The sequence below is a fragment of the Colius striatus genome, chromosome 11 (genome assembly GCF_028858725.1).
Source record: "Colius striatus isolate bColStr4 chromosome 11, bColStr4.1.hap1, whole genome shotgun sequence".
Taxonomy (NCBI): domain Eukaryota; kingdom Metazoa; phylum Chordata; class Aves; order Coliiformes; family Coliidae; genus Colius; species Colius striatus.
Window position 1 is genome coordinate 19,456,054 of NC_084769.1, and position 12,397 is coordinate 19,468,450.

A 12,397-nucleotide genomic window follows, 5' to 3' on the forward strand; every position below is an offset into this window, starting at 1 on the left:
TTGGCATCTCAATTACTTGTTTTCCCCAAAGACCCGTCTGGACACGTTCCTATGTGACCTGATCTAGGTGGACTAACTTCTGCAGGCGGGTTAGACTAGATTATCTCTAAAGGTCCCTTCCAACCCCTACCATTCTATGATTCTATGATTCTATGAATGCAGAGTAATTGCAGCCATAGATCAGTGAAAATATGCTCTAAACTAAAGGTTGCAGGACTTACCTGCAAAATGGGGTTTGCATGGATACTAGGGAAACGCTTTTGGAGAAAAATAGTGGTCATACAAATGAGAAACAATAGACTGCTAAAAAAGAATACAGACATGATTTTGCCTCTCTGTTAAACATTTGTGGCTTTTAGATTAAGTTACTGAAAGTAAGTCTGGTTTCTCCGTTTTGTAAAAAGGAAGGTGAAAATTGGGTGAGCAAGAAGCTAAAAGATGCAAAAAGTAACATACGAGTTGATTTACAGTGAGGATCTTAAAGGGTACAGTCTGTTTAGCTTATAATCAGAAAGACTGAGGTCCTTACAGAGATGAAATATTAATGCTAAATGACTCTACAATAGAATAAGGTATAGCAAGAACCAATGGAAAGAAAGTGAAGCAAAATAGTTTTATACTGGAAATAAAGCAAACAGTTTTAGCAATAAAAAGCCTTTTCAACCCCAGAGGACAAAGTGTTGAGTGTTTTTTTATGTCCATTTCTATGTGAAGGTTTTTCATAAAGAGGAATTAATTAAAAATATTTGGCTAAGTATTGATAATCTTTGTTAGGTTTCTGTGTGATTTCACTGCAGGGTAGTATTCAGTTGTAGCAGATTGCACTTTAGCAGATTCTTCAAGATATCACAGACTTATTGACTGGAGCCAGCTATCAGGCAAGCTCCTGTCTCATGGATCATGGAATAGATGTGGGCAGAGTATGGATTCTTTTAGCTGCAGTTGTGCTCAACTGTCTCTCTGTCTGGACCACCATTCCCTGGGAGAGTGGGGCTCCAAACTGCATCCCCTGGTATGAGGAGCTATAGGCTGGAAGAGATATAGTAGCATTTCCCTGCAAATACCTGGGCTTCTGCTGCAGTGTGAGAGCACAAGGATCTCATTTGCATAACATGCAAAACCCAGTCAGTCTGCATCTTGGTCCAGGAGGAAATTAATGAGTTCAGAAACTTGTCAGTTGTGAGTTCTATAGAAATTTACATATTTTTAATGCAAGAGATTAAATCCTCAATGCAGAGCACTGTTCATAATCAGGGGAAGACACAGGTAAGAAAACACCTTGTAGGTTATACTTTCATGATCCCTACATTGCTTGTGCCTAAAGCTGGTCCAGATGATGAGGTGTAACAACATGAGATGACAAATTATTTTGATAACACTATTTAAATCTTGGGAAGCATTGCTGTAGACACCTTTTAGTACTTATGCATCCACCCTGCAAAGTACTAGCAGAATAATCAGTCACAAGTTTGCTTCTGTTACTTTTCTGGCTGTAAGTTCCAACTCTGGATGATAAACAGGAAGGAAGACATATGAGTGATGTTACAGTTAGTGTAGGTTTCTGTACAGCAAAATCCTTACTCATCTACTCAATTATTCTTTGTATTCTTATTACCTGATATTAAATTGGAGAAACAAATCAGTAGCCTTGTTTAGGTAGGATTAGTGAGTCTGGCTTTTCCAGAGGCTTGCAGGAGCCATAAGGAAAACAAAATCTCCCTGGCCCTCGCTGCAAGGATAAGCACAAAGGTATAGCTTTTGCTTCGGTCATGGTTTGACATGGATCTGTTTCTGGTAATGGGGAAGGGGCTGCAAAGATGGCTCCTGTAAGACATTGCTTGAAACTCTCCCCAGCTCTGAGAGCAACCCACTTCTGGTTCTGAGCAAATAAGATACTTCCATGATCGCTTTTAAAGAAGAAGTGAAAAGAGGAGAGTTCTTTCTTTTCCTTCTTCTGCTCTTTTGTTCCAGGTGGTGGTGGTGCAAGGAGTTGGGAGAGAGAGCAAAGCAACCATGCAGACTCCAAGGTCAGTGAGGGAAGAGAGGAGGAGATGTGCTGGAGTAGAGACTGTCCTGAATTCTGTGGAGAGGACTGGTGAAGCACAGATTTGTTTTCATTTTGTTACAGACCCCACATCAGGGGCAGTGATTCTGTCCAGAGGAAGCCATGTCCTGTGTGAGGGACTCAATATCCACAGTGTTATGGTTCAGCAAGGAGCAGCTTTTGCTTGGTAACAGGGGGAGTGGGTTGCAGTGAAGACCCGGTAAAGAGTTTTTGGACTCTCCCCCGTAAAGAGTTTTTGGACTCTCCCCCGGCTCCTGGGACCCACCTCCAACCTGGCTGGGCGAATTTGGCCCCTCTGTGATCACTAATTGGGGACGGGAATTTGAAGTGCTGCTAGGAGGTGTAAGAGTGATACAAGATGGAGGCGACCATGTGGACCTCACAGAGAAGGAGGAAGGAGGAGCACCAGACCAGAGATCCCTCTGCAAGCCATGGTGAGAATGCAGGGTGTACCCCTGCAACCCATGCAGGGCCATGGCAGGACTGAGAGCCACCAGCAGCTCCGTGTGAGTGCACCCGGACAGGTGAGGGACTGTGTGGGGAGGCAGCCATGGCACAGGCCATGCTGGAGGGCCTGCGCACCACAGAGCAGCCCCACATGAGAGGCAGAGAGGAGCTGCAGCTTTTGGGATAAATGCACGTCAGAGCAGCCTGTGCAGGGCTGCTGTGTGTGTGAGGTATCCCATGGACTTGCAGGGAGGACTGGTGCGGAGCCCACCTGTCCTGAGGAGAGACAAATGGCAGAAGCTATAGCGAATAGACTGACTGAAACCCTCACTCCCTGTCCGCCTGGGCTGTTCAAGGTGGGAGGAGGTAAAAACACTGGGATCAGGGCTCTGAGCCCAGGAAGAGGGGAGGAGTGGGGAGAAGGTCGTCTTAAAGGGCTGGTTGGACTCTTCATTGTTATACCACTCTGTGTTGTTTTATTTTGGTGATGTTTTGGGGTTTCGTGGTTTTGCTTTAGTTGGTGTTGCATTAAATTATTTTCTGTTTTCTTCCCCAAGCCAGTTACCTGGTCTGTTTTGTACTGAACCTTAAGCAGCACTTAAGCTCTCCCTTGCCCTTTGGCAATTTTCAGGTCTTTGGTACTTGAGACTAATTGTGGTCTTTTGTTCCCTGATGGGCCTAAACCACACACACAGAAGCTGTAACTGAGGGGAAGAAACCATGCCAAAGAAGCTCATTAGAATTATGCCCAGAAGGGGCCATGTCCCCTGGGAGGGACCCTGTGTCAGCAGAAGCTGCAGCTGCTGGGAACAACCCACACCAGAGAAGTTCATTAAGGACTGTGTCCTGGGGGAGAGACCCCATATTGGAGCAGGAGAAGATTGCAAGGAGTTGTCCTCCTCTGAGAAGAGAGAAGTGGCAGAGGCCATCTGTGAGAGACTGACCACATTCCCTATTCCCTGCCTCCCTGAGCCATTGATGGGGGAGGAGGTACTGATATTGGGAGCAGTGAACTGGGCCTGGGAAAAAAGGAGGGATGGGGGTGGGAGATCTTAAAGTGCTGGTTGCAGTTTTCTCAATAATCCTACTCTCTTTTTGCTTTTATTCTGTTCTGTTTCTTGTAGGTAGTAGAATCAGCTTTCCTACTTTCTTCTCTAAGTCGAGTACTGGGGTCTGTTTTGCCTGAAACCATAATTGGCAGCAAGCCCTCCCTGCCCTTGTCTCAATCCACAACAAATTTGGTTATCTTTTTTCCTCCCATCTTACTGAGGCCCCCACCATCCTAACGAGGTTGGGGATGGATGGGGCGCAGTGAGCAAGAGACTGTAGCGGGGCTTCATTGCTGGCTGGGCAAAACCATGACAGTCTCACATATAAAAGTTGCGTGGAAGAGAGGATTTGCTTGTGGGCCTTAAGACTGCCAACAGCCTGACTTCTTTCTGCCTTCCACTGTGAGCCTCTGACAGTATCCAAGTCTCCAGGAACCATAACTAAATGTTAGTGGACTCACTGGTTTAGTGGTGCGCTTGAAAATGTGAGGCTAGTGGTTGGACTCGATGATCTTAAAGGTCTTTTCCTACCAAAATGATTCTGTGACTGTGATTTTAGCTATTTTAAAATTGCTGTAGCTAGTGAAATCTTATTGGTTCCAGATAAGAGCCATCATCAGCTGCAAGTGGGATCCTAGATGGATTTAATGTTACTCTGAGCCATCTTCTTTGGAAAAGAAAACAAGCAACTCCTCATGGTATACAAACAGGAATGTGTGAATAGGAAATATTGGGGAAAAGATGGTGTTATTACACTGAAGTATCAACCTGGGTCAGACTAATCTGTTATTCTCTTTCTTTTCTATGTGCTCAGTGGGCAGAAGCAGATGTTTCTGAAAACCTCTAGAAGACATTTTGAAAGCCTAAAGCAGATACATCTTTTTCTCTAGTTATTATATAGGGGGGTCTTTGTGTTTCAGTACCCTCATACAATGTTCAAAAAAATTGTGATCTTGACTTTGGTTCTTGCAATATAATCAGAAGTGAACTAATTTGGTTTCTGCTTGCCTCAGCTTGCAGTTTGTCATGTACCTAGGGATAAATCTGACTCAGTCCTGGTCTTATATTTTAGATATCCAAGAATGTGGGCTCTTTGGTGCACATGAATTATTGTAGTAATGTAGACTTTGCTCCTTAAACATCTTAGTTTTCTGCTTGATTTAAATAACAGTGAGTATAACATTTACAAATTTCCCTCTCCAGAAACAACAATGGATATTTCTTTTCAATCCTCCAACTCTTTCAGCATGCCTTGTAGTATTCTACTTACCAAGAATGGCTACAACAATGTCACTCTTAAGGATTTCAATGGAGCCTCTTGACACAAAGTAAAGAGCAGTGAGGACATCCCCACAGTGCACTAAAGTGTCTCCAGGAGGTGCATGTGTTGTCTTAAATTTCATAGCCAAAGCTCGAAGACAGCCTTTACTGGCTCCCCGGAAAGCTTTGCAGTTCTGAAGCAAATTTTGGTTGAGGTGCAGACAAATGTCAGCTTGTAAGCATTCTGGAAACCCCTTCAGGACCTGGAAAGACAAGCAGAAGGATTTCATGTAAATGCTATGAAAGATTTTTTTAATAATTCTAATATTTTCCTTCTGGACAAAAGAAAGAAGTGATATACAAAAAGAGGTGTCCCTAAGAGCTGTCAGAGTATTACAATTCAACAAGTGCATTGTGTAATGTATATTGGAAAGTTTATGCAATGTGAATACTCCTGTACATACTAATGTGTGTAGTGGTTACAAAATTTGTTATTAAGTCTTATTTCATTGATAAAAGTGGTATCAAGGTATCAAGGTTATACTACAGTAAAACAACAAATAAGACAGCTAAAGGAGGAGTCTTGACTGAATTTCATCCATTTGGACTAATATGTAAATGTCCTTTTTATCAAATAGAAAACTACTGAATTTAATGTAAGAGAAGTTTTTGCTGTAATAACCATGACATTTGTAAAATGAGAGCTCTGAACAAGATCATATGTTTTTTAGAAAGAGGGACTTTTAATGGGATTTTCATGTTAGGTATATTCTGCTTTTGAGTGTAGGATTTAGGTTTTTTTATCAGAAAAAGCAACATTTACCACTGAAACAATGTTATTATCCAGATTTCCGATTAGTTTGGCAAACTATAGGGCTAGTTGCTATCTTCCTTACTCATCTCCTACTCAGAACAATGGGAGTTTGCGAGAAGCAGAACCATGGGATTCCTCTTGGGTACCATGGTAATGTGTTAATTTCATTTAGAAGAAAAAAAGTGAACTACTTAAACGTGGCCATTATGTGTAAGCTTTTCTGAATTATCTAGATTCATATAATCTCTGATTCTTTTAGAATCAATAAGCATTTCTGCTACTGACTTTTGTAGGAGTATAGCCCACCTCGGAGCACAGCCTGCCAGCTGTGTTAAGAAATGGGCCTGACACATTGTTATGCACCATCCTTTCATCTTTCCCTTAAATCTTGTTATCTGTTGTCAATGATACTAATGGGTCATATGCTTTCCCTGGGACAGGCCACACCTGTTGCATATTTCTAAGGACAAAATACGATACTCCCAGTCTTATGAATATCTGTTCAAAAGGTGTCTGTTATTAGATCAGTCTATTAACAAATTCCTGTTTATCCTCTGCACTGTTTTTTACAAACGTAGATGGTTCTGCACAGGGAAAGTATACACAAAATGCATTCACTTCTTGCTGTGTTAATTCTTACTTCAGTATAATAAAGGTCTCTGCGCTCACTCTTACTGCATAAGGTATTCACAACTCGTATCCCTTGCTAATGGAGAAGATGAGCATATTTCTGATATGAAGCTTCTGTCCACACAAGTCAAGCTATGATTTACAAATGAAGTATTAGTACCTTTAACTGAGTTGAAATGTTTCTGTGATTGCTAATGGAAATCAGTGCTGAGAAGTAACAAACAGAATGTTTTAACGCACATATATACAAAAGTTTTGAGCTATTGGGCATTACCACATGAAACTTATACATTTTCAGAAAAAGCCAACATTCAACAACAATAAACAAAAGAAAATATGATAAATGAAAAGCTTCTGTGGCGCCACTCTGGTTTTGGTATCACACCACTAGAAACAGCTTAGTATGTAATTACTCTTTTATTGTAATATCATTCTGTTCAAATAAAAATATTGTAGGTCCTCATTTACTGAGGGATACCGAGAAACTGATAGCCAAATACATCCGGTCAATGATGTAGGTGGAGAAAAATTGAAAATGTTTACTTTGAAATTGTTGTCTAGTCATGTGAGTAAAAAAAGACCTATTTTAAAATTTGCTATATTTCTTTTGCTATGCTTCTATCTGAATATAATTTTTATAGGATAAAAAATAGGAAATATATTTTCAGTTCAGAGGAATTTATGGGAGAAGATATTTGAATTGTTAAAAAGTCAGGAGCACAGCTTTAGGATGAATTGTATTGGTTTTTCACATCAGCTTCTGTTTATCTCATTTATCAAGGGATTGTACTTTACCATTAAGCAAAAAACATGCAGACCGTGTGTGTTGGTTGATATTTCTGAAGATACTTTGGGTATTTCTTGAAATAAACAATTATTTTGATAATTAATTTATACTTAACATGAAACTTTTCTAAAATCCATACACACTAGTTAATAGTTATTTATATGCCAATAACATCTGAAAGATACTAGCCCCTATTTAAGTATCTGTAATTAAAATGTCCCTGCCCCATGGAGCTTACACTCTAAAGTATTTATACACCAAAGTGGAAGAATATTTACTTTTTCATATCACAACTGTCAAATGTCTAGAATACAGAAAAGCACCAAATAACATTGATATGTAATGGAGTTTTGGAGATTACTCCACTAATACAAGTTTAGAAATGCGAAAATAAGCTCATTTGAAGATAAAGTTGTTGAAACATTGCTATATGCTATGTTACTAAAAAGATGCTTACCATTTCAAACTCATTGTATGTAGTGAGATAGTTAATCCAAGTCCAGTAGCTGACACTCTACAGAATTTGATGTTTCCAAACTAACTTTTATGGTGTGCAATACAGACAACATATTTCCAACCCAAGCTTCCGTGCTCATTCCTAATATTTAGTTTGTCGTTACTGTGAGAAAATACTTCTTATTCATCCATATGTAGCTTGTGCTAATAACGAAGCATGTGATTCTCACAGATACCTATGATTGTCTATGTAGAGCAGGAACAACTGTATTGGAAATTATGTTCTTATAATGTGGCAATCAACACCAATACAATCTGTGTACACCTACTGGTAACTTTAAATATTAGAAAACCATCCATGCAGTCTTCAAAATCATGAGATTAGCTTAAAAATAATGAAACTCTAAATATTGCATTTCACTTCTTTTCATTAGGTGTAAGCTTTTGGAGTCTTTAAACATGTTTAAATTACAGTTCAATGTGACAAGAAAAATCTAAAATACACTTTCCTAAATAATAAAAAGACAGCATTATCTTCAAATTATATTAATGCAGGACTAGATAATACAAAAATTAAACCAAGCTAAATTTCTCTTTAAATAATACTGTTCTCAATGACAAATCCAAAATGAATAAATCAGTTTTATACATATTTGGGTTTCAATTGTCCAATTCTTTCCTGACATGTTTCTATTGTTGCACTCAATGTCTCCTTAATAGTGATTCCACTGGACTTTGGTGAGAAAAATTTTGGATTCTCATAGTTAGAATCATGTCTAGAATCAGTATTCATACATAATTGAAAAGGCACAGACCTTCTAAAAAAGACATGTAAAAAGACATAAAAAGCCACAACCCCCTCCTTCCCCCCCTTCCCCCCTCCCCCCCTTAAAAAATTGGTTGTGATGCTGCTGTCATAGGCTCCAGTTGTCACTCATTGATATCAAGTCAAGCTTCAGTCATCTCTTCCTGTCTGGAATAAAACTCATTTAATATCAAATAACATTGGTTTATCTACTTGGCATGCTTAGAGAGCAGGAAAGTGTCATTCAGAGAGAAGTAAAAAATTTAACGTGGAATAAAAGTGATTGAAATTTACTGAGGATAGTAGAGACATGATTCATGATGCCTTGAAGAATGTGTTTTTTTATAAGTGGAGAGAGAGTTCCGCTTCGTCAACTTCTCTGTTTCAAAAAGGTATCACTCATATTTGTATCAGACCACTTTGTGACAACAGAAGTGGAGACATGCCCTAACCTCAGTCAACCAGCAAATATTTGGGGCAATAATTACTTGTTCTGTTTGAATAATTGATAAAATTCATGACAATTTTTAGATTTTCTGTGCTCAGTTCTGGAACAAGTATTGACACATGTCCCACAGAAAATATTTAGAAAGCATCTAGGCTGAAGTAGATCAGGATATTAGCTACAATAACTGTCATTAAACATGGAAATATCACATTTTATACCAACAGAATCACAAAATGGTTGACGTTGAAAAGAACCTCTGAAGGTCACCTTGTCCAGTCTCCCTGCTCATCATAATTAGAGGTGGATAATAACCAGATGGCTTTTAAATATTTCCAAGGATGGAGACTTCACAAACTCTGTGGGCAATATGTGACAGTGCAGCCATCTTCACAATAAAAGAGTGTTTCTTGATGTTTGGATGGAAACTCCTGTTTCAGTTTGCACATGTTGCCTCTGGGCCCTGTTGCAGGACACCACTGAAAAGGGCCTGGTTCCATCTTCTTTACATCCTCTCTTCAAGTATTTTTTCGTATTGATGAGATCCCCTGTGAGCCCTCAGTTCTGCAGACTGAACAGTCCCAGCTCTCAGCCTTTTCTAGTATGAGAGATGCTCTAGTCCCTGAAGTCTCGCAAAGAGATGCTGTTAATTCTGCACATAATCTTACATCTATCATACATTTTATTTTTTGAGATATAGGTGGGATAAAAATTTAGAGGTCATGTAGCAGTTGAAGAGAGCACAAGAGAGCTCCTTTGTGTTGTGGGTCTGTTTGGGGTGTGCTGAAACTTGTTTTGACTAAGGCTTTATTGTTCTAGAATCAGTCACAGTTATTTATGAGTGACAAATATCCAGCATAAATGTAGACTCTTGAGTTCATTTGATGATTTAAGATGGCACAAACTGAAAGAGGAATTCTGATCCTTTACACATTGTCTGTATATTCCTGCTCAGTCTTCATCTATCTGATTGAAATGGTTTGAGAAACTAATCCATGCAAAAACTAACTAAGCAAAGAAGCTGAGCAACTGAAAGTCCAAAGAGATGGGAATAAATATACTTTGCATCATAGGCTACATATACTTAATCTCTATTTGGATCTCATCTGCATAATATAGATCTCAGGACATGTTGACATTGGCATCACTAAATACTGAATAAACTTCTCAAACAATTTGAATCCTAAATTTTGAAATAATCCCAGAATCTCAGGGGCTGGAAGAGACCTTGAAAGATCATCCAGTCCAACCCCCCGCCAGAGCAGGACCACCTAGAGTAGGTCACACAGGAACTCGTCCAGGTGCGTTTCGAAGGTCTCCAGAGAAGGAGACTCCACAACCCATCTGGGCAGTCTGTTTCAGTGTTCCGTCACCCATACAGTGAAGAAATTCTTCCTTGTATGTCTTATTTTCCAGCGTATACCCATTGCCCCTTGTCCTACCATTGGACATCACTGAGAAGAGCCTGGTTCCATCCTCCTGTAAAATAATCGCAGGGAGGAAACCCTATGCCTTGGAGGGTTCACTCTAGTGGGGATGAATATTCAAAATTAACAGTTTGCCTTAGTTTTGCTGTAAGAATAAGTGAAATTAATTCATAGTAATTTACGTATTTAGTGAAACAACCTATGTATTTTTAATTTTTACTTTTCTGCCATTTAATTTCAGCGCTAATCTAAGACTTTTTAGCTACACAATTCACGCTTCAGAGATCTCTGTCTACTGGTAGCTATTCTCTCTGATAAGCTTGGGATTTAGTTCTTTCACAAACATTTGACTCCCAGGTTTGAAAAACATCTTCATTTAGGAAAAACATTTGTGTAATTTCTATTACTAGAACAAATTTAGAATTTACTATTTCTTTGATAGTTAATTGCAGAAGAAGTGAATAATTTCTATAAGCAGAAGACCAAAACCTTTCCAGAGGCTTTCACTATTGAGAAAAGAATGAACAAGGTCACAGATGGTAATAATTCTGCTCCAGCAGCTCTTGGGCTCCACGTAGAATAAGAATTATTTCTTATGATTCCTCACCTACATACAGGAAAATTTTGCAGTCAGATTTAATTTTTCTTTTTTTGTGAGGCATGAAGGAGGTCCTTAAAACAGCTGAGAGAAAAGAGCAGCAGTGTTTGATGATGAACTAATTCAATGGATTTGAAGTCTGATCACCTTATCAAGAATTAGGATCTTTTGATTTCAGTCATTACCATGACTCAGGTTTGCATGACATTTTTATGTTGAAATTATTGGAGCTGCTGTGAATCTTTCTTCATCTATAATTACAGTTTCTGAATACATCTCAAACGTGATCTCTGAGATATACATTGCTGGGTGAGCAGGACACAAAATGATTTGTTTTTCTTACACTGTTGACTCTCTCATCAGCAGAAAAATTTAATACCTGTAGAGGTTGTAAGCTGACCACATCAATGTCTTTCCAAAAACATAGTGATAGTTGGAAAACTGTTAACTTATCCTCTTTTTGAAAAGTTAGACCACAAAACACAGTGCAGTGAGAAACTGCTAAAGGATCACTTTGCATATGGAAAGATATTTTCAAAATTATTTTTTTTTCTATGAGATTTTGTATTCTGACACTCAATTAAGCATTCATATTTTTAAATGGTCTTAGAAAATGAAAGGGCAGCTTTACAACTGATCATATCTGAGGTACTTTCTGATAGGCTTATATGTCTTATGATTTTCATTATGATGTTCAGACAAATAACTACCACTTTTCACCATGATTACATATTCCTTCTGTTTAATCAATTATTACTAGCTTTTGTTCCAAACACTTCCAATTTGGTTTACCCTTCTGACACTATAAGGAACTTCTTGCTATTTTTGAAATTTTGTTTGACTTTTCTAATTCTCTGGTTCAAAGATATTACTGGCAAGACTTCTGCTGGTAGAATAGTTTTTGTCATAAGAAGTGATCACAGCAGGAGGAAAAGCAAGTATAACAAATGTAGTGGTGTCATGTAGCAATCAATGGCCAATTTCTCACAAAAGGAGCTTTACCAAAGCAATGGAGAAAGTGCTTTCTTTGATATAGTAGCACTGCTAGTTCTGACCCTTCAAGACAGGAGTGTGCTTTGCTATACTTGCCTGATCACTGCAGCCAAGACAACTTAAAGCAAGTGTAAAATTGACCATTTGCTTGGATGCTTGCAGGAGAAGGTTACATAAATCTGTACATAAAATTTCTGACTTGCTCTCTCCTTTCATGGCACCAGGTAAAACCCAAAATAAAAAGACATCTGTCCCACATCCAAAATTGTCATTAACGTGTACATTTGGAGAACAACTTTTGAAAGTTTGTCCCAATTATTTACTTCTTTGAACACTTCTAAAAGATAAAATAAACTATTAAAGGTATTCAGATGCACAGAAAATCCATGGAAAGAAGGGGGAGAAGTTTGTAAAAAATACATGCATAACTTAAAAAAGGATTTCAACCACTAAATATGTCATCTTTTAAAGACAGGCATGCTGTTATCAGTGCTGGACTGATAACGTTGGAATGAAGGGGAGGAAAAGAAGGCAAAGAGAGTTTAGGAAAAACAGAACAGGATAGTTTAAAAAAATGAAAGTAATATCTTTGAATCTTTGGGATTGGTGATATCTTTCATG

At 38.7% G+C, this 12,397-nt stretch overlaps 1 protein-coding gene across 1 annotated transcript in view; it reads right to left on the reverse strand.

The window, feature by feature from the left end:
• The window catches only part of KCNH7 (potassium voltage-gated channel subfamily H member 7), a 242,621-nt gene that overhangs the window by 26,608 nt on the left and 203,616 nt on the right, over positions 1-12,397 (reverse strand). The window contains exon 10 of the mRNA XM_062004706.1: positions 4,832-5,084. Coding sequence (XP_061860690.1) covers positions 4,832-5,084 — 253 coding nt within the window. The remainder of the gene's footprint in view (positions 1-4,831; positions 5,085-12,397) is intronic.